The sequence below is a fragment of the Volvox carteri genome, assembly GCF_000143455.1.
Source record: "Volvox carteri f. nagariensis unplaced genomic scaffold VOLCAscaffold_11, whole genome shotgun sequence".
NCBI classification, from domain to species: Eukaryota; Viridiplantae; Chlorophyta; class Chlorophyceae; order Chlamydomonadales; family Volvocaceae; genus Volvox; species Volvox carteri.
Window position 1 is genome coordinate 1,844,003 of NW_003307554.1, and position 25,415 is coordinate 1,869,417.

The following is a 25,415-nucleotide window of genomic DNA, read 5'->3' on the forward strand; positions in this document are numbered from 1 at the left end:
ACAGCACGGAGATGACAGGACAGGGCCGGACCGCAGCCGCCGCCGCCACACCGCCGCCACAGCCGCAAAGCGACGGTCCAACACCATCATCTCCCCAAAGACGCGGCTCACATGGAGCTCGTACAAACCTCGTACAGGGGGTCGCAGCGAATGCCTGCGTGCTTGTCTTCCTTGCATACACACATATACATACACACACTTATACACAGACATACATCACACACATGGACGCCCCAACAGAGGACAGCCAATATACACACACACACACAAACGCACCCTCAAGTATCCGACATGGATTGTGCAGCGCCAACCCTTAACCACCGCTCCCCACAACCAACTACCAGCAGACTAACGACCAACCAACCACCATACGCAACAATAAATACAAAAGTTGTGCTCCAGGGCGAGAGCAGCTCCGCCCCCTCCCGCCCGCCCAAAAGGAAACCCTCTCCGACGTCGGTCGGTCCGCAACTGCCGAAACATGTCATCATATTATTATCATCATCTTAACATCATCATCGCCGTTATCCTCAACGACAGCAGCATCAAAGGGGGAAGCCCCGCAGGCAACCCAGGGCAACAGGTGACAAATACAGCAGCAGCAGCAGTAGCAGCAGCTGCAGCCCATACCTGAATGCCGTACAAACCCAAACCCAAGGTTCGCACATCAACGCAATGTTCAATATTATCACTCACTTTCACTCGCCTACAACACCGGGCCCCTCTCCGCGCACGCACCCTATCACCCGTCCTCATGTGACTGCCCACACAACAGCCCCCTCTCTCGGCCCCCCGTCCACTACGAGGATCTCCCCCGCCCCTACCTCCCCGTCTCTGTCTGTCTGTCTGTGTATGTGTGTCTCTCCCTCTCCCCCTCACCCTCACTCACCCGCCAACCGGTATCCCCTTGTCGTCCAGAAACAGAACCTCCCTCGCATGCACTGTGGCGGGGAGGAGGGCAACTCTAGGGTTTTGCCTCTTATTGACAATCCAACCTCCCTACTACTCTTCGCAGTCTACCCCACTCCCACATTTCTTCGCCCCTCTGTCCGTACTTCCCTTCCGTACAGCACCTCTCCCTCTTCCCACTCTGAAACCTTCTCGCCACTTACTTCCTCCAAATTCTGCTGCACGTCTCTTTTCCTGCGCCATCCCGCAGCTCACACAAACATAGATATACACACGCGCGCACTGCTCTACTCAGGAACTGAAGCAGGACGGCGATTATGACACCAGCACTCTGTCCGCCCAGCTGAGCAGCAGCTGCCGGCCAATGGCGGGAGCGTCCCGAACCACCTCTCCGACCAGCTTCTGCGGGTTGATGTCGTTCTGCACCAGCCGAAGCAGGTTGAGCACCTCGTCCAGGTGCAGCTTGTTGTCCTCCGTGAGCGCCAACATCAACTGCGAACGCGACAGAGAGAAGGTTCGTTGCTTTCATAGCTTTTAAAGGGTGAAAGAGAAGACGGAAAGAAAATAGAAAAACAAGGTACAGGTATTCGCCATGATAAAAGCCGGTCCGTAAAAGTTTTAAGATCACTTGAATTTGAATTTAGAACCGATATAAACCAAACAGCTATCAACACGATAGCTTAAAGTAAATTGGAATCGATATCTCTCTGTCTCACCTGCGTGCGGAGTTTCTCGTCGAGTAGCAGCACCCGCAATGCATCCTTGGCCGTATCGCTCAGGTCCAGACCGCCATCGCTGCTGCGGCTACTGCTGCCCTCCTTGGCCAGCTGTAGCAAGTTCTCCAGACGCTTCCACTGAAATTTGCCATCTTGGAACAGCACCTGCACGCAAACACACACATATACACGCACATGTATGCGTCGCGTGCGCGTGTGGGTGTACACGTGTATATGCGTATGTATGTGCGTTTGCGACAAGTGTTCAGGTACGCAATGAAAGCCGGTGGCAAGCTAGCGACCACATGTCGCAAGTCGCAAAGCAAACGCCAAGTGGCGGCACCCCCATCATCAATGATATTTTTGCAGCCTCCACACCAAAACACCCTTCCCCCCCTTAACAGGCCTTTTTCTCCCCTCCCCCCAGGGAAGGGAAGGGGTAAACAGCACCTCCGCATCCGCTCCCCTACCCACCCACCCCACCCCACCCCCCACCTGGAACAGCCTCTCCCGCAGCGCGGGGTCCTCGTCCGTAAGCAGTCTCCGCGCCACGTAGGGGTAGGCCACCTCCAAAAAGTGAAACTCGGGCTTCAGAGTCATACAAATACCCTCCTGCAGAGCAGAGGGGAAAGAGAGGAGGGGTTGGGGGGTTTAGGGCGGATAATAGATTGCGGGTAGGAGGATGTTGTGTGGGCTGTGTGGGTGGGACATTGACGAGTGTGGAAGTGAAAGGGTTGGGGGTGGGTGGTGGGGTGGTGGGGTGCTGGGGTGGAGGAGTAACGTTGAAGCTTTATACCAATACCCGGCGCCATCATCACAGGACACGCAACGCGACGCACGGCACGGCAACACGATACAACACAATACCACTGCGGGTTGCCCTCCCCCATCTCGTTGTGCGCTTCAAACACCTCTCCCCTCCCCGTCCCCCGTCCCCCAACCCCCCGCCCCCCTCCTTCCTCCGTCCCCTTCCCCCCCTTTCCCTACCGCCCCCCATCTACACACAAGTAGACAGCTCCTACCTGCGTCAGGAGCGACCTGATGACGAGCGAGTACCTCTCCGGGATGCGGATGGGGTACTGGTACACCAGCTCGTTGAACTTGGAGGTCACTGTACGGAAATTGAAATCCGCCAGGGACTGGCCCTTCGAGTCAGCCCAGATCTTCTCCAAGGCCGGGACTATGGGCTTGATGTCCGTACCTGTGAGCGTGGCGCGACGGCGGTGTGGATGGGGAATGTAAGCGGGGTGTGGAGGCGCGGGGGCAAAGGGGGAGGGGTGAAGGGGGGGGATGGGATTTTTATTTAGGGGTTTTCACATTCGTGTTGGGTGCGCCATGTCTTGTGACATACATACAGTCATGTGTTGTGTCTCCTACCGGGCGCTAGGAACCCCAGCTTGATGAAGTCCTCCGCCATGGCCGTGTAGTCCTCGTTGACTGCATGCACCACCGCGTCAATGAGCACCGCCTTGTTGCGTGCGGAGAGCTGGGCCACGTTGCCGAAGTCCACGTAGGCGATCCGGCCGTCCCGCAGGCAAAAGATGTTGCCGGGGTGCGGGTCGCCGTGGAACAGACCAAACTGCGTGTGTGCATGTGTATGTGTGGGGGCGGGGGTGGGGGGGGTGGGGGGTGGGGGTTTAAATGATCGGAGTGTACGAGTGTGTACGGGTGCAACGGTGCATGGGTGTACGGGGTTGAGTGGACGTGTCGGTGCAGGGCGATGTTGAGGGGTTCCAACATTCAGAAAACACACACGTCGGCAACACACACCCACCACGGGCGGAGGGAGGTCTCCCCCGGGGCCCTACCCCTCTCTTAACAGAAGGCCCAGGGGAAGCCCACCCCACCTTGACTGTCATCCCCTCCCCTCCCCTCCCCTCCCCTCCCTGCCGCATGTGGCCATTGCATCCCATGTTCAGGACATACATACAGATACACACACATACATACATACATACGCGCACAACATACAGACACACACGACGTCCACCCATATCCGCGTTACCCCCTTCCCCCGCACCGACCTCCAGCAGCTGTCGGAGTCCGCTGACCACCCCGCACTTTATGAAGTCGTCCACCCGCACACCCGAGCCGCGAATCGCGTCAGGTGCCGTACAGCGGATGCCGTCGATCCACTCCATCACCAGCATCTTGGTGCCGCACAGGTCGGGGCGGACCCAGGGGATTTTCACGGAGGGGTCCGACCTGAAAGCACACGCACACACACACACACACACACACACACAGAAACGTACGGGATACACACACGTACGAGGCAAACCGAGCACACAGCAAGGTGGGCAAGGTATGTCAAGAAGCAGTGTCAGGAGGGGAGGTGGGGAACACAGAACGGGCGGGGGCTGTCAACTGGGGGAGGTGGGAAAGGAGGTATTGGATATTCCTCTTCCTTCCCCCCTTTCCCCCCTCTCCCCCCGTTTCCTTCAAACCCCCAAACACAACACACATACACACAACACACATATATACATACACACACACCTGAAGTTCCTCTCAAACTCCTGTATGTTCCGGGCCTCCTGCGTGTAGTCCAGCTCCTCCAGAAGCTTCTCTCCGAACTCGTCCACAATCAGCCGGGTGTCGCAACCCAGTCGCCGCCGGGACAGGGCATTGAACAACCCGCCCACGAGCCTGAGGGGAAGAAGGGGGGGAGGGGGGGAAAAGACGAACCACACACGAGTGAAGCAGCTGCCAAGGGGGAGGGGGGAGGCAGTAATCACACACAGGGGCCGCCACATAAACCCCCCTTTTTACAGTCGCCACAAAGTACAGTCTGTAGCACATGTCTGTACGGATTACGATCCCCGTGTCGGAAGGCGGCAGGGGGAGAGCTGCATTGGCTCCTCCCCAACAGGGTTGCGGGTGCGCAGGTGCGGGTACGTCACCCCGCCATGTCGCTTCCAACCCCCCACAACATATCGCCCCCTCGCTCCGCACAATCTTTACACGGGCCGTACGAATGGGCCAGGGTCCTTCAAATGATGATTCAGGGCCCGGGGGGGGTGCCTCCATCTTCCCCTCCCGGAAGCAGCAGCAGCAGCAACTAGAGGGGGTTCCAGCCGCACTCACCGGAATATGTAGAGGTCTCGGAGGATGGTGGGTTCAACTCCCGGTCGCTGCACCTTGATGGCCACCTCCTCGCCCGTGTCGCGGAGGACGGCCTTGTAAACCTGAGAGGGAGAGAGAGAGAGGAACGGAGCGGAGAGGGACATGTGCGTTTGCATGCGCTTATGTCACAGACGTGTGTGTGTGTGTGGTTGTGTGTGTCTGGATGAGTTGCCTGTGTGTGTGTGGTGGTGTGTGGTGGTGTGTGGTGGTGTAGTTCTATGTACATGTAAGCTGCATTGTCGTGTAGTTCATTAGCATCTGCAACCCCTCAACCCCCCCGGGGGATCACGAGTCACTACCCGGGCTTTGACACACACACATGTGCGCGTGTTACTCAGGCACCCAGGTACGGCAGGGAAGCACGGCCCAATAACCCCCCCGCCCCGCACTTCCCCGCCTTCTACCTCCGGCTCCCCCCCTCCTCAGTGTTACCCGGTGTTTCTAGACACCTCCAACTCTCTCACACCCTTCCTCTTAAATGCCCTCCCCCCTCTCCCCCCTTCTCCCTCAACCCCATCCCTCTCCCTTTCTCCCTTCCCCCCCACCTGCCCCAGGCTAGCCGCCGCCACGGGTTTCTCGCTGATGGACGAGAACACCTCCTCCAGCCGCCGCCCCAGCTGCTGCTCCATGATGGAGAACGCGACCGAGTCAGGGAAGGGGGGAACGTCGTCCTGAACGGGGGGGTGGGGTGTCGTACGGGTTGGGAGGGGGGTAAATAACGTCGTCGGGAGCATGATTGAACTCCGCTACAGCCTGTGGGGTCGTACGGCATCGTACGGCATCTGGATTCTATTTCAATTGATCAGCAACACCTTCCTTACATCCAGCGCCTCCCTCCCCTCGTCTTCCCCTCCCCTCCTTTCTCTTCCCACCCCCCGCCCCTCTCTCCCCTCCAACCACCTCCACAATCCGAAACACACACGCAGAGCCAAGTAGATGGACTCGACCGCCCCCCTGCCCGCAGCTCGTCAGCACTAGGTGCACCAAACCGTAAACCCGGGGCCTTACCCCACCCCCCCCACCCCTTTGATACTCTCTTGCCCTGGCAGCAGCTTCAATCGTGTGTGGTTCGTCTCCCCCCCCCCCCACTCCTCCCCGCGCCCCTTTCCGGTCCGCACCTGCAGTACACACAGCTCATTCATGTAGTCCTCCCGTACAATATCGGGGCGGTTGGCTAGCACCTGCCCCGCCTTGATGAACGAGGGACCGAGAGCCGTTAGCATCTCCCTGGATACCAAAAAGGGGGAGCGGGGTTGTTTTTGTTGTTGTTGTTAGGGAAATGGGAAGGAGAGGGATCGGGGGCAGGGGGAAAGAGGTGGTTAGGCGAAAGGAAACCCCCCTAATCGACACGACCCGGCACAGATGGGGAAGGGGAGGGGGAGGGGGAGGACGAGCGAGCGCAAGGGCCCACAAGACGTCAAGTTGGGAGGGGAAGTGCTTACTGCGTTTGTTTGTCCCTCCCCCCTTTCTGCCACATGGTCCCACCTCAACCCTGAAACTCCCCTCCTCTCCCCCCTCCTAGCAACCCCCTCCTAGCAACCCCCCTCCCAAACCCCACCGCAGCTCCGCCGCCCGCAGCTTGACTCTGTCGGGGGTGTCTTCGTGGCCCAGGAGCCGGTCCGCGTACAGCATACCCACAAACCACCCCACACGGGCCGTGATCTCGCCGATACGTAGCTGGAGAGGGACAAGGGGGAGGTGGGAAGAGGGTATTTGGAGGTTGGGGGGGAGGGGAGGACGAAACACGGACGCGAGCAGCTGATGCCAAGGAGGATAGGCCCGAAGTGAGGAAGCAATGACCACCCAGGAAGGGGGAGGAAGGCAGGCGATATGGAGGGAAAGGGCGATATGGAGGGAAGGGCGGGGAAGCATCTTGTGAAGGTGGGAGTGCCGGGGGCCGGGGGGAGCCTGGTGCCTGCGTTGACTGCACCTGCCCTTGTGGTTTTTACTTGGGCGGGAATCCTTGGAATGTTTCCCGCAGCCTTTCCACTTCCCCACAACCCACCCACATATACACATACAGACAGACAGACACCGTGTAGTTGCCATGTGAAACCCGGAACCCCCGCCTGCCGTGGTGAGTTCTTAGCGCACACTTGATCCGAACGGTTTAATAGTAAGATGGAAAACGACCGGGGCGAGACGCGTTCTTCAGTGGTTATGTGGTTTCACCTCATCCGTATCCATACCAGTATGACATTACTCTCTGCAAGGCAATGACCCTGGCCGCAAGCCTTGCAGCATGCCCTCGTAAAAACCGTCGTAACTCTCGTACCATGCACATGACAGCATCGGCGGGCCCGCGCAACACCCTGCTCTTGACGTACTCGGGCGAATACTTGCTGATGATGTTGCAAATATCGCGTTCCATATCCAGAGGATTGTCGTCAACTCGGCCAAGAGGTCGTAGCCGGCTGCAGATGCACAGTGCACGGATTTAGGTTTTCGCGAGCGGGTGAGGTTTAATGGTTGCTGAAAGTAACATAATAAAAGCGACAAACTTGTGATAAGTCATTCCTGTGGTGCTCCACGGCGGAAGCTTGTGCGATGACATTAGCTTGCACAGGCGTCAGCCAGGTCAGCAGCGGATGGGTGTACCTGGGTGCTAGCGCTGTTGCCGCTCGTGCGGGTGCAATTGTGGTGACTGCTGCATGGCAGCGCAGACGTCCCTCACGTCCTCGAGCTTGGCCCCGAACGGCAGTCCTCGGTTGCCAAAGGTCCAGCCGAGCCTCGGGAACAGCTTGTCGTTGATACAAATGCATTATATTTATTACAAAGCACACAGGCTTGGGAAACCCAGAATGGAATACAGGTCAATGCCTACAGCCACGATGCCTCCTACACGTCTCAGCTTTCAAGATGTTGCCATGCACAGCTGGTATAGATTTCGCTTAAGCCCTTGAAGGAACAACATCTAACAGCCGTTTGCCAAAGCTGTCCAGTAGTGGGTGCACAAAAGTGAGTGGCTCTAAACAAGGGTCTGTCGTGGTACGACAAGAAGCGCAAGGAACCGCTATACTTAATGCCTGCGCGTGACGAAAACTTAATTTTAGGTTGCTTCACTGCACTTGATCGTTGTCGCTATGCAGCAAGCTCTGGCTAGCGGCGGGCAGGCAACGTGCCCCTCAGTGCGTGAACGCATCCTCTCCTCTTTTGTTAACTTGCAAAGCACTTCGGGTCGATGCTGCTATACCACCTCTGCGCCGCCATTCGCTCAGCCACGCCGCCATCGAAATTGCCTACCATGCCCGGCGGCTAAGGGCGGCAAGGTTGCAAGCAACCAAGGCTTCAAAGGCTTTGGTGAACCACCCAAAACGTCAAAGAAAGCTGAGCGTACAATGGCCTTCGATCCTGAAGACGAGTCCGAGCAAGCCGCCGCCAGTGCCCAACAGGATTTGGAGAACGAGCAAGAAATTGCGCTCATGCCTTGCTACCAAATGTACACAGACGCCGGTTACAAAGCCCAGCGCTTTGTAGGCTCGTTAAAGATCGACCAGCCTCAAGGTAAGGTTGTCTTTGACCAGTACTAGGTAGCGTTGGCTTTGGTGGTTACAGCAGGCGCACCCCGCTTCCTCTACCGGGGAGGGCCTCTAGACCCACCATAAATCACCTTCCGGGTAACCCGATACGGGCCGGCAGCTTTTTCCTGCCAGGACTTGTAACTGACTTATCCGGGGACATGCCTAATTGATAAGCCCTGGCCACATCTTCCTCTTGTTAAAAATCTCCTTATCCTGACTTCCACACACCCGCCTGCAATTGTTGTTGATTGCGTTACAATCTCTTCGTAGGCGAGCCGTTGCCAGTTCTGTGCACCACACGAGCCATGCTACCCGGCGAGCTAGCACTCGTGCTGCCGGCAGTTGCCATGGCTGAGGGTGGCTTCCAGCAAGTTCCGGAGCTGGAGGATTTGCATGCCATTCTCCTGGAAGATGGACCCAGTCCTCCACAGCGCCGCGTCTTGTCATTACTGGAGTCTCTCCGTCCAGGACCCACATCACCATGTCCATCTACACCATCCCCTTCCTCCTCCGCTACCTCTGGCCCTTCGTCCACTCCAAACAATCCGGAGGACCCTCCTGCGTCCCCGACAGCCGCCGCGACCGAAGCCAAGGCATCGACTGCTTCACCACAGCCACCTCAAACACTCCCTCACCTGTCAACACTGGACGTCAAGTTCTGGTCGAGTCGTGGGCGCGACACCGCAGCAGCAGGTATAGATTCCAGGCGGCTGTTGCGGTTGCTTAGCCGCACTGCCATTGCCGACGACTCCCAGGACCCGGCGGCTATGCAGGCGCGCCACCAGAAGCCCATGGGCTATGTGGGCCTGTGGCCGGAGGCGGCGCTAATGGGTCATAGCTGCGTTCCAAATACGTCACAGCTGGTGGTGGCTGATCGTATGTTTGTCCACCTAGCGGAAGAGCTGCCGCCGGGGGCCTCGCTGACGAGGAACCTCATTGGCGCAGCCGTGACGGCACCGCTGGATGTACGGCAGAACGCAGTGGCGGAGGCGATGGCGGAGCAGGGTGTCGCGGTGGGGGCGGCTGTTGCGGAGTTGCCGTCGTCATCGTTGTCACCACTCCTCCACGCGTGCCATTGCGCGCGATGTCAGCTGGAGGCGTCGGTTTCGGAGCAGCTTCGGGACACGTTGGCGGAGGCGCATGCCTGGTACGTGAACGAGGCCAGCGAGGCGTGGAACCGCGCCAACGAATCCGAGGATTTGGCGCTACTACGTGGGCTACTGGAGGAGTGTGAGACGATTGTGGCCGAGGTGGAGGAGGCGGTGCAAGCGGAGCCCGGTTTGGACGATGAACAGCAGGATTGGCTACGCGCATCTGCATACGACGTGTACGATATGCTTGTCACGTTGGACGAGCTGGTTAACCAGGACTCTGCTGACCCGGATATTCTGCGGACGTGTCTGGAACTTATTCGCGTTCATTCCCCAGGCTCTGGAAGTCACTTGATGGTGGCACTGAAGCACGAGGCACTAAGGCGGCATCGTTTGGAAGTGTTTAGCGATATCCTCAAACGGGACCGCGGCGCGGCGCGCAAGGCTATTTCCAAGGGCGACAAGCGCAAGCTCGTGGCGCTTAAGACCGCGGCGGATGTTGCGACGGAGTTTCGTATCGAGGCAGCGGTGCTGAGGTACGGTCTCGTGACGGAGGACATCTTGGCGCAGCTGACAGAGGGCTTGGAGACGTATGTGGAAGGGTTGGAGCAGCTGAGTGTCATGCAGGCGCAGGGCATGACGGAGTTGACCCGGGAGATGGAGGTGGACGGAATAAAGGTGCAGATTGTGGACCGGTTGGAGGTTTCGGAGGCGGCTCGGGCGGGGCCGGGGGCTAAGGTGGTGAGCAGTAAGGATGGCGTGCAGCTGATGGTTGTTGAGGATGCAGGAGCAGCAATGGAGATGTCGGGTTTGGGAGGGGGGATGGTGGAGTCCTGGCAGGCGGAAGACGAGGTGGAGGAGGAGGGGGCAGCGGAGTTGATGGATGGGGAGGAAGAAGAGGGGGAAATAATCGATCTGGAGGTTGATCCCGATTTGGATTTCGATGTGGATTCAGCGGTGCAGGCGGCAGTGGATGCGGCGCTGGCAGGAGGGTTGGTGGAGAACGAGTCGGAGGATGTGGAGGGAAAGGATGGTTTGCAGGGTCGGCCTGGGACTGTTGTGGTGACGCCAAGTCGGTAGTAAGTAGCGTTATTAATGATGGTGCGCAGGGATGTGCTTTTACTACTTCAATTATGCAGTGGGTAGTTGAATAGGCCAGACCATTGTCAATGCATTACGTTATTAGGTATATTGGATTGTTTTGGCACAGTGTATTCTTTTGGCTGATGAACAATGTCATGTCGGTAAGAATTGTGCACACACTGCTGCCTAGTATGCTGTACTAAATTACGACATGCAAGTATTCTATCCACACATATATAACATGCAATGGGAAAATCCACATCTTTCTCAATTGTAACAAACCATTCTCAGAACACAATCACTACATGAAAAATCCCACAAAAACAATATATTATCCTTTAACAGCATGGAGCTAGCCTATGTTATTCCTTCTTCCCAATCATCTCCTAGACTCATTCCCAGCCATCAGCTGCATTCTCCGCTCCTCAACGCCGCCACCAGCTGCAAATAGCCCTTCTGCTCCGGAGTGATGTACCCGTGACGGACGAGGAAATCGATAATTACCAAACTGTGGCCAGGTAGGAGAGATGGGAGACAGATAGTTAGACGCTCATCCGCCTATCAACGCTTACCCTTCCTCTGCTGATCTCCAGTAGGGGAAGGGACCCCAATCGGCGGGTTGTCACTTACGGCAGATTGTCCGCCGACGCGGCGCCGCATGTACTGGATTCATCTTCACCCCAGTCCCGGATTCCCCCCTCCCTACTTCCCTTTTCTATTCCCACCTCACCAGCAATTGGTTTTGAACTCCGTGGTGGTGGCCACTATCTCCGCCACCTCCTCGATGGATTTCAAACTGAACTCTGACACCTCCCCGTCCTGAGAGAAAACCGTCAGTCAGGGAAATCGGTATCAGCGCGAAATGTGCCCGGGACCATATGTGGAAACATGTGGGCAGGAGGAAAACAACACCCGGAAATTCAACGCGGGTAGGAAATCAATGCAGTTCTAGGACGGCAGGTAGGATCCTCCACTATATAAAGCGTTCCCAACCACCACCAACTAAACCCAACTACTTCCTACCACCCGGCCCACCTGAGGCATGGGCACGAAGTCTGGGGGCAGCTCTAGGTCATAGCAAAACAGCACGTCGGGTTTGTAGCCGTTAGCGGCGATGGTGAGGTACGACACCGCCCCCACGGGTCGGGCTGTAGCCGCCAGCTCGGCGGGTATCCCAGCCTCCTCCGCACACTCCTTGAGGACGTTCTCCCGGCAACTCAGACCGTGGGGCTGATCCGCGAGAGAGGGACGAGGCAAGCGAGGCTCATCGTCACGACAGACCACCAAGGAGCTCGCGAACAGCATGGCCAGGTGTGTGTGTGTGTATTTGTGTGTGTTACATGGTCGTGGGGCTGCGTACCCCGTACTGCAAATCACCCAATACGAGCCGAGGGCTCAAGGGCTGCCAGATCGCCTATAAGCACCATCCTACCTCGCACTTCAGACAAAGCAAGTGATAAATTATACTAACGACCAGAGGGAACAATAGAGTGTCTAGAGTGAACCATATACATTCCAGCATCTTCGCCAGACGTTCAGGTTCCCACTTCATAGCGTCCTTCATATGCTCAAGGGTTTTGGGTGTGGCATGGATGATGTGCGTGGGAGGTAGGAATAAGGAAACGATCATCAAGGGGTTGGATGGGTAGAGGATGTGTGAGGGTGCAATTACAAGGCTCCTTCCAACCGCAACCTGTTCCACCCTCTGGCAACCAGCCGCCGCCAGGTCCAGGTCCACTCCCTCTCCCACCCCAACCCCAACCCCAACCCTCACCTGGCCTCCCGCCACAATATGGTCCAACTTCCCGGGCCAGTTGGGTTTTGTCATGGACCTGCGTGCCACCCACAGTTTAATAGCCCCTGTGTGGGGCTCTCGTACGAAACCGTTGACGTGTACGCCGTACGCCTTGATGCCCAGGTGGGTGGCGGCTGCCCTCTCCACCAGCAGCAGTGGGGTGTCGTCGAATGAAGCAACCACTGGGTACAGCTCGTCACGCCAGCCAGTGATAAAACTCTCCTTTCGGAGAACGTCCAAGACATCTGTAGGGGTGATGGGGCGAAGGGGAGGAGATACGGAGAAGAAGCGAGGGCGGATTGGATGCAGGGAGGCGAAAAACACTGACGAGGTTAAAGAAGAACGAGTAGGTGGAAAGAGAGGTTGAAGGGGAGTGCCCTCGCCAGTATCACAGACGATGGCCTCAAGGCGATAAGAGTTGAGAAGCTAGAGATGTGTCATCAGAGGCGCTGTCTGACCCACCCGCTATTTTGGCCGACCGCTTGTCGCAGGAGTCCAAGTCAGCATCCAGGCTGACCCGGCCTGATGGACCAGGAGTGCCTTCAACGACGAAGACCTCAGGAAAACGTCGCGTTTGTTCCACAAATCTGTAGTAAAGTGGCACGGCTGTTCGCTGACTTGTTTGACGGATGCGGATATCCGTCCTTGAAGGGCAATTGGAGGCTTTGCGCACCTGGGCTTTAGCTTTCCAACTTCTTTGCCATCAACGACAAAGGGTGTCAAAGTATGCAACTCTTCTAGACCAGTATTACATTCACGCACGCGCTGTATGAAACCATTAAGACTGCGCATTTCTGATGCAAGGTTACGCGGGGCTGAAGGCGTAGTTACATGACTTGTCAGCGAGCATTGTACTTTAAAAGTTCCGCGAGACCGCCGTGCGACGTAAAGGCCGGAGGTACTCCTAACCGTTTGTCGGCATACACGACGCATTTCCCTTCTCGACCTCAAGGACAAGGCATATCACCTTCCATACATTCTGCGACTTGACGTTTCAAGCGCCAAACGATTTGTCATGCGTGAATAAGTATCTCTCATGCCGAACAATGCTCGATTCCTCGATACTCGGCGTCGTACCGGTACTGCACAAACAAAACTGTCATTTGATCGCCTTGACCAGAGACCCTAAACCCAAGCATGAAGAGCGTGCTTCAACCAAAAACAGTTCTCTATGCAAATCTCTCATATGCGCGCCGTGTAAGCCGCGCTTCGAAGGAGAATGGTCGGCCAATTCCGCCACATTCCTAACTCTCACCTGCACCAAACAGCCATCACTTTGGGTTCTTCCAGCTACCACCATATCCGTCTTACGAACTCACCCCCGTCTACGCCTACCCTTAAAAATCACAAGGCATTAACAAACTGCCTGATGCCCCTCCTTGCGTCCCAAGGGCCGCTGAACGCCTGCATAATCCGCGCCTCCCTCCTGCTCGCCTACCGATTTTTTTTCCACCGCACGTCGCTCACACCTGCGGCGTCCCCAAACATGCCAGCGGCTGCATCTGCCCCAGCTCCGACGTCTCCCACATCACGGGCTGCACCAGCAGCGTCACCGACCTTGCCCAGCCAGGTACCTCCAGCTCCACCAGCCGATACCGCGCCACGAAGGCCTCACCCACCCACACCGACCCGCTCCAGTCGGGGTGAAGAAGCTGCCATAAAGGAAAACACGGCGTGATGACAGCAGGGTGTGTGTGGGAAAGTGTGCGAGTGCGTGGAAAAAACGGGCTCTACAATACTTGGTTTTGAAGGGTAATACAGAGCGGGTGATGACATGCGTGTAAGGTGTCACTAGGAGCCTGTTTTTCCTTTACGTGTACTTTTTTGAGTTCATCCTTCCTCCATCATCCGGGGTAGATGTGCAACTGCAGACGGGGACGGCAGGGGCACAGGAGGGGGGTCGGGGACCGGGATGGGGCGGCCAGGTATACACGCAGATGCTGGACCCGACACCCCCTTTCCCTCGGGCCCCGCCCAAACACACATGCACAGCCGCCTCCTCCTCCTCGTCCTCCTCCTCCTCCTCGTCCTCCTCTGCCTCACCTCCCAGGCGCCTTCGCGTTCATCTCCGCCACAACAACCGCCGCCACCGCCGCCGCCACCACCGTTGCGCAGCGTGACCAGACCAGGGGACGACGTAGCTGCCGGCGAAGGCGACGTCGCCGCCGCCGCTGCCGTCGGTCGAGCAGCACCTTCTCCCGCCGCAGGCGCCACCGCCGCGCTGAAATGCGCCCAGATATGGTACGAACGATGACGCGGCGTGCCGTGCACCTCAAACTGCGGCTCCCAACTCAACTCACACGTCAGCAGCCGTGCATCATCTGCATCATCGCCGCCGCCGCCGACACCGCCGACGCCGAGTGTTAAGTCGCCTTCGCTATCACCCCCGAGCGCCGGCGCCACGACCTTTACCGGTGAGCCGCCAGTGGCTGCGGTGCCGCCGCCGCTACTCGAGCGCTCCCAGTCCTCGTCCTCATCGTCGTCAACGTCCTCGCCGCCGTCGGCTGAGTCCACGAGCTCCCCGCTGTCCCGCGGGCCCTCACCCCCCACAGCCACCGCCTTGCTGCCGGGCCCCATAGTCAGCTGGGAAGTGAAAGAAGACGAACCTTTCAATGATCTCGTCCGGCTACAGCCAGGTCGGCCCCACCGTACTCGGAAGCAACAGCCGCCGGACAGCGGTGGCACTGCCACTGCCACCAGCGGCGGTGCCGCTGCCGCCAGCGGCAGGCCCAGCGCTGCGGCGGCTGCTGCTGCCGCCGCCGAGGCGGCGGCAGCGGCGGCAGTAATTGCCGAGGGCTCTGTGGCGGTGGCTGCGGCTGTGGTGGTGTTGGCTGTAGCTGGTGCCGTCTCTCCTCCCCCTGTTGTTAGCTCCAGGGTGGGAGCTGGGGGGACGTCGCTTGGGTGGTGCTCGCGAAGGACCAAATGGCCTGATGAGGAAGGGGCAGGAGGAAGAAGGGGGAAAAGGGGGGGACGCGGTTGTCACGGACGGGGCGGAAGGGTGTTACTATCCTTCGATGCTGTACCGGACGCCCACACGAGCCATGATGGGCCCTAAGCCCCTATCGAAAGCTCTTTTGTCCGCGGTAACAGATACAATGGACAGCTGCTTTCCTACTTCCCGAATATATTACGCCAAACTAGTCCTTCTGTAGGAAATGTGGCCCTTGCCTCACAGAGGAGGAAAGACGGAAAGAGAGAGAGGACGGAATGCAGCATGCGGCTCAGGTCCCCGTGCTTGTTTCCCCCCACCCCATAGCGTCCCTTCAATATACACATACACACAAACACACATATAAGACACACAGGGAGAGCCTCCACGCCCCCACGTGGCCTGGTGTTCCGTCCGTTCATTCAGCTCCCCCATATTTACCCACTACACCGGTTCCAGATCAGACCAGGCCTGGTTCGGGGCCCGACCTACCGAGATATCCTAGGTAAGCCCCTCCCTCGCCGCCGCCGCTGTCCGACGATACAGCTGCTACTGCTACTGCTCCACTAGCAGGCGCCGAACCTGCTACCGCGCTACTGCCCACATGGCCCGTCGTACTGCCACGCGCTGATGTACGACCACTGCCGCCGGCACTGGCGGAAATGGCGGCGCCTGCCGTCCTGTAGCATGCAATGCCGACGGCGGTAACGACGGCACCGCCACCGCCACTGCCGCCAGGCGGCCCGGCGACTAGGCTGTACGGCAGGTGTGCGGAGCAGGTAACCCACGGCAAGCCGGCGGCGGCGGATGTGGAAGTCGCCGCTGCTGTGGCGGCGGTGGCCGCGGGGTTGACTGCGGTAGCGGCTGGTGTGGCCCCGAGCTGTGCCAGAGGACACGTCATGGTGCCGGTGGGGACTGCCGTACAGGCTATACACGTGTACCCTGCAACCTCAGAATACACGAACCGCAAGAGGCACACGTACACTCACTCACAGAGGGCAATAGCCTTCAGAGAACCCGCTGCGCCGATACTGGCGGTACATCGACATACATACATGCATACATACATACATAGGTACTATGGCCACAGGAGGAATCTAAGCACCAGCTCGATGAAAGAGGCCAATCCCCGGCCCGTCCTCCTTCCCTCCCTCCCGGTCCCACTCATTCACCCACCTGCTGTCCGCAGCGCCTCCACCACTCCCCGGTCGCCAGCTCCCCAACACCCCACTACAACACCAACCCGGGGAACATCACCACCACCACCACCACCAGCCCCCGTCGACTGCGGCAGCAGCGGTGCCGTACGCAGCACCACCGCCACGCGGCTGCTTCCCGAACAGGCCACGGTGTACGACAAATCTAGGCCGGCGGCGGGTACGGGCAGATGTGCTGAGTACAGCTGGTGTAGCCAACAGGGCCCTATGCGGGTGTTGCTAGAGTGTACGTGGGAAAAGGCCGGGGTCTTGGCCGTTGTCGGCTCCGTCTCCTCAGCCTCGCCCTCCTCCCCCTCCTCCTCCTCCCCCGGCGAAGCCAGGGTTAGTGTCAGACACGAGCCTCCGTGAAAAGCAAGCTGCTGGGTGTTTTGCACCCGTAGGGGGTACGAGGCCCTGCTTCTGCCTGCACCTGCCTGGTCGCGGCGGAGGCTGCTGTAGCAGCAACTGGTGGTGGTGGTGGTGGTGGTGGTCTCCGCCACCACATCCTGCGCTGCCAGGTTGTACCAGGGCGCGCTGCTCACCCGGCGGCCCCCCAGCCAAACAGCCCGACCCGCACCCAGCCCGAAGCAGCTCGCCAAGGGCAGGCGCTGAAGCAGAGCAGGCCGGGGAGGCCACACGGCACGGATCTGCCGGTGCGGGTGGCATTGGTTGGTTGGTTGGTTGGTTGGTTGGTTGGGTGGGTGGGTTAGCCAGGGTGTGTCGAGTATATGTCGAGCAAAGGGGTGTGGAAGGGTGGGATCATTGGCATGGTGGCACGGACTGCACGGAGCCCGTCCCATACACTTCCCCTTCGGGGACTTGAAGGGGAATGGCAATACGCCCAAAGGAAGGACGTCAAAGTGAGTGAGACGTGCCAGAGGTGTGTAGAGGCGGGAAGAGGGGAGAGGGGGAAGATGGAGGAGGGTGATAAAGGGTGTAACTGACTGACAGCACATCCAGCTGGGGAAATCCCATGCCTCACCCGCTCCTTCCCCCCATTTTTCCCAGCTCACATCAGCTTCACTCGCACGTGGTTCGTCTTTCCCCCATTTCCCCCTTCCAACATCACCCCTTTCCCCCCTCCCCCTACCACCTGCACCTGCACCAGCACCTCCACCAGCACCTCCACCAGAACCTCCATCCCACCCCAGCCCTGCCGACACACAAACGACTCACCCGGCCCCAGAACTCCTCCTGACGCCGCGGGAACGTGTCCCGGGGGAACTCCTCATACACCCAGCCCGGGGCGAACAGCGCCACGGACACCCCGGCAGACCGGGCAGCGGACAGGGCCACCGAGCAGTTGTCCTTCGGATGTGCGTGTGTGTGTATGTGTGTGTGTGCATATATGTAAAGACGGAGGGGAGGAGGGGTGGAGAGCGTGGGGTGTTGGTTTTGCACGAACGTGCAGCAAGAAAGAGGAGGGGGGGAAGAACAAGAAGCTGAAAAACGCTCGCACTCAAAGGGGTGGTGAGTGGTGAAAGCCACGAGGCAATCGGGCAATCTGTGGGGGAAGTAAGCTGCCTGTGCGTTTTCCTCTTACCCTACCATACTTTGGACATACGTGTCGTACGTGCCGTACCACACCTACCTTGCCGCCGCCGTAAGAGCCCCGCCCAAAGACGTCCACACCCATGAACACGTCCGCCGCGCGGCCCCCCGCCGCCGCCGCCGCCTGCTCCGGCGCCCCCTCCCTCCACGTGTAGTTGACAAACAGCGCATCCGCCACGTCCAGGAAGGGCGCGTTGAGGCGGGTGAGGCCGTTCTGCCAGGCTAGCCGCCCCTCCGTCGTCACGGCGTCGTACCTGCAAAAGATGACGTACGACAAGCCGGTGTACGAGAGGACAGTGTACGACATGACGTACTCCAAAGGCGACATGGGGGGAAAAGCCCCTTAGGAGAAAACTCTCCCAGCTGGTGGTGGTGGTGGTGGTGGTGGTGCTCCTCCTGTTCCTGCCATCTCTTCCACAGTGCAGATGAACCAGCCCCCCTCCAACGCTTTAAGCTAACCCAGCCGTACTCATTAAAGCACGGCAGCCAGCGCCAAATTCCAAATACAGTCGTAGCTTTTCTTCCTGATCCCCATTTTCTCCCCCGTCACCTCTCATCCCCCTCCCCTCCCTCCGTAGAACAAAACACCCACACCCACACCCACACCCGCACCCGCACCTACCACACCACCAGTGCATGCGGCCCCACCACCTCCACCATCCTCGCCCTCAGGTGGCCCACAAAGGTGACCATGTACGGCACTGTCTGCCACCGTACACCGTTCTCTATGTTGACCAGCCAGCCGTCAAAGCCGTGGAATGCCGCCAGCGCCACCAGCCGCTCCGCCGTGTCGCGGGCCGCTGCGGGGCTGCTGCCGATCAGGGCCTCGCAGCGGGACCGACCGTCCTCCCAGGCCTCCGTGATGAAGGTACCCAGGACCTGGGAAGGGAAGAGGTGTGTGTGTGTGGGGGGGGGAGAAAGACGAACCACGTGAACGAGTGAAGCTGCTGTGCCAAGGGAAAGAGTGTACAAGAAGCAGAACAAGATGTGTGTGTGTGGGGGGGGATGGAAATGGGAATCATATGCGAGAGGAAGTGGATGGAAGTGAGAGCTGCCGGTGTCCTAGGTGATATGGGGGGGGAGAGGGGAGAGGGGAGAGGGGGAGAAGGGGCGGGGACGGAGAGGGGGATTAGACTCTCGCGTAAAATACAGAAAACCCAGGTCGACTAGTTATTTGCCAACGGCACGACGACGACGTCCAAAGCTGACGCTTGTTACTGGGGGCGGCGCCCAGCGCGGTGAGATATAACGAACTGCCCATGGTGGGTTCCGGAGCCTCAGTGGCCACAGCCACAAACAAAACAAAACTCCCAACATTGTCATGTATTGTATTAATTGTGTTTTCGCTTTTCCTACCAAACGCTGAGGTTACTTCAATGCCTTCCGGCACACGGGGAGATGGGGAGGGGGGAGGGGAAAGGACGAACCACGAACGAGTGAAGGTGCTGCCAAGGGGGAGGGGACATGGAATACGCCCTAACCCTATATCTATTCTGTTGTGTCACGGCATTACAAAAGAAAATGCACCGATCGGCGGATGTCAGAGTCCCGTGATACACACCCTCCAGGATACAACACATTCCCACCCGCCCGGCCCCCAAAACCCTCACCCCCAAAGACGCAGCCCCACCCTCACCCCCACCCACCCTCACTCCGTTTCTGTGGGCCGCAGTGATCCACCCGGGGGGCGGCAATGTGATCAGATGGTGGGAGAAGTAGATGAAGATGTCGATTTGGTCCCAATGCCACAACCTGGGTTTGGGGTTTGGGGGGGGGGTTGGGGGGTGTTTGGAAAGGATAGGGAGGGGAAAGACGAACCACGAACGAGTGAAGCTGCTGCCAGGGAAAGAGTGTACAATAGGGGGGAGGTATATGCAAAGGAGACCGGGGGGTGAAGGACGAACGGGATTCTGGGGTGGGTAGAGGATTCACAGCAGGAAACTAACAACTGACAGCCTTTCAAAACCTGTGTACGACAGTGCACCAACACTTACCTTCCGCATCTACCATAACTAACTTCCATGAAATCTATTAGAACCAATTATTTCATTAACTAATATATTAGTAAATACGAATATTTATTGTAGTCTCAAGAGGCTCCGACCAGATTCCCAGGAGTCGCTAACACAACAGCACCCGAGGACGGAACATGCGAAGTGGGGGTTACATTAGTACTTGTGTTCTGTCAACTTTCTGTGCTATACCCGGTTCTCCCAAACCGCAAAGGCCCGCTTTCTCCCATCCATCCTGTTTCCCTCCCCCCCAACCACCACCACCACCACCACCACCCCACTCCAATCTGCTTCAATCGTCTGCTTGGTTCGTCTTACCCCCACCCCCCACACCACCCCACCACCCCTCCCACCTGAAGAACCCCGGGTCCGCCGCCCCCTGCACCAGCCTGTCCGCCAGGTAGCCACCCATCATGTCATGGCAGACCAGCAGGCGGGGACGACCGGCGGGGGGAAACCCATCACCGACACGACAACTGCCATCATCAGCGCCATGATCACCACTGCTGCCACCGCAACCGTGTCGTACTCCTGCGCCTTCGTCGTCGTGTTGTTGCCCACTCGCGGAGGCGAAGGGGGTCGCTATTGAACCAGCTGCCGGTCGCGGCGTTGCTGTTGTTGCCTGGGTTGCCTGAGGCGCTGGTGGTGGTAGCGGAGGCAGAGATGATGGCGGTGATGGCGGTGGCGGTTGGGTAGCGGAGGTTGGGCTGATGGGCGCTGATGTGGCGATGAGTGCGTGGGGTGCGGGGGTGGGCAGCCTGAGGGGCGCGTTGTACGTTTGGCAGAAGGGCGCATCTGGGTCGAGGGAGGCGGCCAGGAGTGGGGTCCAAGAGAGGAGCTGCTCCAGGGAGGACAGGGGCCGGGCCTCGGGGGCGCCCAGGCCTGGGGGAAGGGGACCCAGTACGGAGGTGGGGGGTGAGGAGAATGGAGGGCCAGCGAGTGCGAGAATGCATGGGGCGCGTGCGGAGACGGTGGGCGTGTGTCGTTGCACGGCTGAACCAGGGTGGGTTTGTGGTACAATTGGGTGCATGATAAGGTTCATGAAAGCAAGGGGGAGGAGAGAGGTGCTGGTGGACGTGATGACGAGGTTGGCGGATAGTGAGTAGTGAGATGGCAGAAAAGATAGAGCTGCTTAGGCAACCCGCAAGCACCTCCTTAAGGTTTGGTAAGGAGAGGGCTAACATAAGGATAACAGACATAGGGCACGTGCGTCGTTCTTTTGCGATATCCGTGTGGCTTGGGACGGTAGAGCATGCCGGGAAAACGTGCATGGCGTTACAGTTGCTGTGCTTGCCCGCCGGCAAGCATAGTTGGAAGACATATAGGTGAGTTTTTCTACCTGTAATAACTAGCTTTGCCTTGACTCCGCATTTCTTGGACTCTCGCTGCGCGGGGCGAACTGCTTGCGTAAAATTGCGTTGGAACTAGTCACAGCACGTGGTAGGGTCGGCCTCACAGGACTGCGCACCTGTTGTCGTAGCGTCTTCCTAACGAAATCACGCATGTAATCGCTTGCCGCAAGGATGGCCCTCTTGCAGTCCCGCGCATGGCGCCGATTCCTCCACAGGTATAGTGCAACAGCACCGCATCCAACAAGCATCAAACTGAACAGGGACCGACCTCGCCTTCCCATGGCTTGGGCAAAAAGACAACGGCTGGGGAGGATGTAAGGCCAGTTCTTGCCGGGGTGTCGTTAACTACGGGTTGTCGGAAAGCCCTGCGCGAATCCCGTTGCGCAAGTGCTTGCGAATTAGCCTAGATCATTTTCCCTTGTAAAACTATCTAACTTCGACGTCAAGTTGTTCGAACTACATGCAGTCCACGAAAACGCCAGACCCTAGCCTTATGTCATCATGCCGTATCCACGTTTGACCTAGCACGAAGCAATCAGCAGTCCAATTAAAAGTGCAGGTACCTTACAGCTGCACTTTTTTCCTCTTCCAAACAAGCCCGAAGGACTAGACGCAAGAGGCCCGTGGTTCGTCGTGGTTCAGCACTGTTCAGCCAACAGCTCGCCACGCCTTAAACACCACCGAATTCGCTCAGAGATGTAAACACAAAACTGCACCTCGAAACTGCGTACCCCTTCCGATCATAAAGTTGCATTTACGCTCTCTAAAGTCCGGATCGCCGGAAATCAGGCGACGGCGGTGCGCCAAAGAGCGCCCAACAACAAACGCCTCCATGACCGCGCCCATCTTCCATTTGGGCTCCCCCACAGGATGGGTGGGTACACACACACACGCACGCACACGCACACATACTCCTTCCCCCTCCCTCTTCCCTTCAAGAAAACCTCGTTAGCGGTTGTGGTGATTGTGGTTGCCGCAGGTCAATGACCCCAACGGTCCCCTCCTCCATAACGGCCGATATCACCTGTGAGTATATGTGGGGGAGGGAGGGAGGGAGGGAGGGTGAGAAGAGAGCTGCGGGCCCACGTCCTAACCTTTGACAATTTCTGTCGTCCCTTGACGCATCACCTCTTAGCATGGCGCATCCCTGGAAGCGGGGGGCCCGGGCGGGCAGGAGATATTGCCATGAAGGAGTTTGTTTCGTTGTAAGCCATTTCTCTTCTTCCCTTCACCTAAGCCCCCATCCCCCCGGGGATTAGGGCGTATGAAGCACACGACAACCACATAATAATCTGCATTTAAAAAGCCCAATCCAATCCAATCAAAAAAATCCAAGGAAAAAAATAATCCGAGAAATCCAAGAAATAATCCAAGAAAAATCCAAAATTTTTGGATTTGAGGTTGAAACAAACTCCCGCGTCTCCGCTTTCCCCAGCGCCGCCCTTTAGCGCCTCTCCCGAGGCATCGCCCCGTCAAGATCTCCCCCCCTTCCATCTCCCCTCACACCCCCCACTAAACCTCCAGTTCATCACTGGCCATTACCTTACAAATAAAATATTCCTGATGCAGTATCAGTGTTTAATCCTGTGAGGAGTATATCCGTCTATGGCTGCTGTATCAGCTTCATTCGCTCGTGGTTCGTCTTAGCTCTCCCCATATCGCGATGACTGCTTCTTCACAACCGCCGATTGGTTAGTTATGCTTTCTTCACATCCGCCGCAGCAGTCTTTCCTCCTTGGCATCAGCTTCACTCGCTCGTGGTTCGTCCTTCCCCCCTAACCCACCGCCCCGCATCCGTGGCTTCTTGCATGAGATTGCCCCCCACTACCTCTGCCTTCCTGCTTCTCTCCCCCCCTCGCGATTGCCCCTCCCCCCCTCAGCTTCTACCAGTTCCTCCCCAACCGAACCCAGTGGACCTGGGGGCTGGCCTGGGGCCACGTGGTGAGCACCGACTTAGTGCGGTAGAGGCGACTGCCGCCGGCGCTGCTGCCGGGCAGAACCGGTCTGGATCCAGATCCAGATCGGGACACGACTTCGGATACGAATATGGATTCCGGTGATGAAGATCGGCACAATAAAAGTCGCCGGCGGGCCGCGGCGGCTACCGCTACTGCCATCGAGCAATGGGATTTGGATTCCGCGGGTTGCTTTAGCGGCTGTAGCCTTGTGGACGAGCAGGGAGTGCCCACCATTTTGTATACGGGGGTCAGGTGAGAGGTGAAGAGGGAAGGGGGGGTAGGAAATGGGGGGTTTCGCAGCAGCTGACGAGGGGGATAGAAGGATGGGGAGAGAGACGGGGGGGGTCCCAGTCGAGTTGTGCAGGAAGAAGAACCCCGTGTCAACAGGCCGACACGTCCAACGAACCAACTACCGCAGGAGGTTCCCCCAACCACCGGGGGAAAGAGGGGGAAAAGGGGACACGTGTTCAGACAGGGGGAAGGGGAACCCTAAGACCTGGATTCAAACCCGCACGGCCACCCACCCCCCGGGGCCCCGCCCCCGGACCCCACGACGGTAATGTCCATGTGGGATTGTAACCCGGGGGGACAAAACACACAGGCTACGACCCGGGGTGCCGCCTGACGTGCCCGGTATGTACGGCACCGTTAGTCAGTTGGCGGAGGAGCGGCAGTTACTGGCCAGGGCAGCGGACCCAGGTGTGTTTGTGAACGTATGTACGTACGTATGTGTGTACGTATGTATGTGTGTATGTGTGTGTTGGGGATGTGTGGGGTGAGGGAAGAGAGGGGGTGAGGGACTCCCCCCCCTCCTCACCCCACCCGCCGATTCCCCCCCTCCCCAACTGTCATGTTCCCCGCGAGACGCCGTAGATGATCCCGACCTGATCACGTGGGTTAAGGAACCCCGGCCTTGGATGGACGCGCCGCCACCCGGCATGCCGTACAACTGCTTCCGGGATCCGTTCCTGCTGTCACGGCCGCTCCGGAACCAACCCGCGGGTCATCACCCGGCGCTCGAAAAGGGTGTTGGGGGTCAGGTTGTGGGGGGGGTTAGTGTCGTTGATGACGACTTCAGCGCCGGCTGTGGTGGCGGCAACGCGGGTGGCGGCGGCGGCGGCGGCGGCGGCTGTGATCGGTGGGTGGTTATGGTCGGATCCGGCCGAGGTGACTACCGGGCCGCCGCCTCCCGTGGCTGTGTATTGACGTACAGCACACAGCGGCTCAGCAGCAGAGGTGGGCAGTGCGTGTGGGGGTGGTTGGGTGGTTGGTGTTCCCACCGGGGTGGTTGGGTGGTTGGAGGGGAGACGGAGGGTGGAAATGCTATGATGCCAGGAAATCAGGTAAATGACCCATGACGGTGCTGCCGGAGGGCGTCCTCAAAGTCCGGAAATCCCCCAGGTGCGTGAGTGAGTCCTAAGCGATGATGACGTCACCGACCCGCGTTGCCGCCTTTTCTATTGATTAAGTCATCATCATCGGGTCTCTGAGATTGTCCTTGAGGTCCTTGACATCCAACTTTAGTAGTGCGGACGAGCTGCAGCTATTGAAGGATGTACTACTACTACCACTACTACTGGTAGTAGTAGTAGTAGTAGTAGTAGAAGAAGAAGGAGAAGAAGAAGACGTCCGGGGGCCACCTCAACCGGGACGAACTGACCCACGGAGCCACCTGCATGTGCCTGTGCGCCTGTATGTATGTCTCTTTGCCGCCCCAGATTGGCGGTTCGAGGGTGTGCTGGCGGAGAGTCCCTCCGCCCAGGCGGGGGCGGTGTGGGAGTGCCCCGTGCTGGCCTGGCTGCCTAGGCGGGGGAGGAACAGGAGCAGTAGCGGGAGGCGCGGTGGAGGCAGCAGCAGTGACAGCAGTAGCAGGGGGAGTAGCAGCAGCTGCAGGGACAGTGCGGTTGGGCTGCTGGAGAGGACCGCAACTAACGGCCGCCGGGGCAATCAGGAGGAGGAGGGGGAGGACGGGGAGGGCCGATTCCCGGTGCTCACTGGAGCGCCTCCACCACCACCTTCACCACCAGGAGCAGTAGCAGTAGCAGCACTGCCACCGCCACGTCAACAGCAGCAGCAGCAACAACAGCAACAACAGCAACAACAGCAACAACAGCAGCAGCAGCAGCAGCAACCCAACTATGCCAATGTCGGGCTGCTGGCGGCGGCAGCGGCCCCG

At 58.5% G+C, this 25,415-nt stretch overlaps 5 protein-coding genes across 5 annotated transcripts in view; 2 read left to right on the forward strand and 3 right to left on the reverse strand.

Annotated features, from left to right (window-relative positions):
• Positions 1-1,224: 1,224 nt before the first annotated feature.
• Positions 1,225-7,513, reverse strand: VOLCADRAFT_89206 (uncharacterized protein; the record flags this gene model as incomplete). Its single annotated transcript, XM_002948838.1, has 13 exons — positions 1,225-1,401; positions 1,626-1,790; positions 2,121-2,237; positions 2,648-2,826; positions 3,003-3,204; positions 3,650-3,830; positions 4,125-4,274; positions 4,713-4,813; positions 5,297-5,422; positions 5,870-5,978; positions 6,310-6,428; positions 7,027-7,165; positions 7,350-7,513. 13 exons carry the CDS (start codon positions 7,511-7,513, stop codon positions 1,225-1,227), a joined length of 1,929 nt encoding a protein of 642 aa, XP_002948884.1.
• Positions 7,514-8,089: 576 nt separating this feature from the next.
• VOLCADRAFT_104079 (uncharacterized protein) lies at positions 8,090-10,737 on the forward strand (the record flags this gene model as incomplete). The annotated part of the gene is made up of 2 exons (XM_002948704.1): positions 8,090-8,255; positions 8,543-10,737. The coding sequence occupies 2 exons, from the start codon at positions 8,090-8,092 to the stop codon at positions 10,441-10,443; spliced, it is 2,067 nt and encodes a 688-aa protein (XP_002948750.1). The 3' UTR covers positions 10,444-10,737.
• Positions 10,738-10,851: 114 nt separating this feature from the next.
• Positions 10,852-13,033, reverse strand: VOLCADRAFT_58621 (uncharacterized protein; the record flags this gene model as incomplete). The annotated part of the gene is made up of 6 exons (XM_002948839.1): positions 10,852-10,954; positions 11,177-11,265; positions 11,482-11,676; positions 12,221-12,486; positions 12,704-12,828; positions 12,915-13,033. The coding sequence occupies 6 exons, from the start codon at positions 13,031-13,033 to the stop codon at positions 10,852-10,854; spliced, it is 897 nt and encodes a 298-aa protein (XP_002948885.1).
• Positions 13,034-17,452: 4,419 nt separating this feature from the next.
• Positions 17,453-20,386, reverse strand: VOLCADRAFT_58694 (uncharacterized protein; the record flags this gene model as incomplete). Its single annotated transcript, XM_002948840.1, has 5 exons — positions 17,453-17,674; positions 17,958-18,171; positions 18,543-18,796; positions 19,564-19,669; positions 20,283-20,386. Coding segments are annotated over 5 exons (900 nt in total), but the record flags the coding sequence as incomplete, so codon positions are not given.
• Positions 20,387-22,113: 1,727 nt separating this feature from the next.
• Positions 22,114-25,415, forward strand: part of VOLCADRAFT_89210 (uncharacterized protein) — a gene marked incomplete at both ends in the record, with an annotated part of 12,437 nt that continues 9,135 nt past the window's right edge. The window contains 5 exons of the mRNA XM_002948705.1: positions 22,114-22,155; positions 23,247-23,491; positions 23,841-23,938; positions 24,113-24,475; positions 24,958-25,226. Coding sequence (XP_002948751.1) covers positions 22,114-22,155; positions 23,247-23,491; positions 23,841-23,938; positions 24,113-24,475; positions 24,958-25,226 — 1,017 coding nt within the window. The remainder of the gene's footprint in view (positions 22,156-23,246; positions 23,492-23,840; positions 23,939-24,112; positions 24,476-24,957; positions 25,227-25,415) is intronic.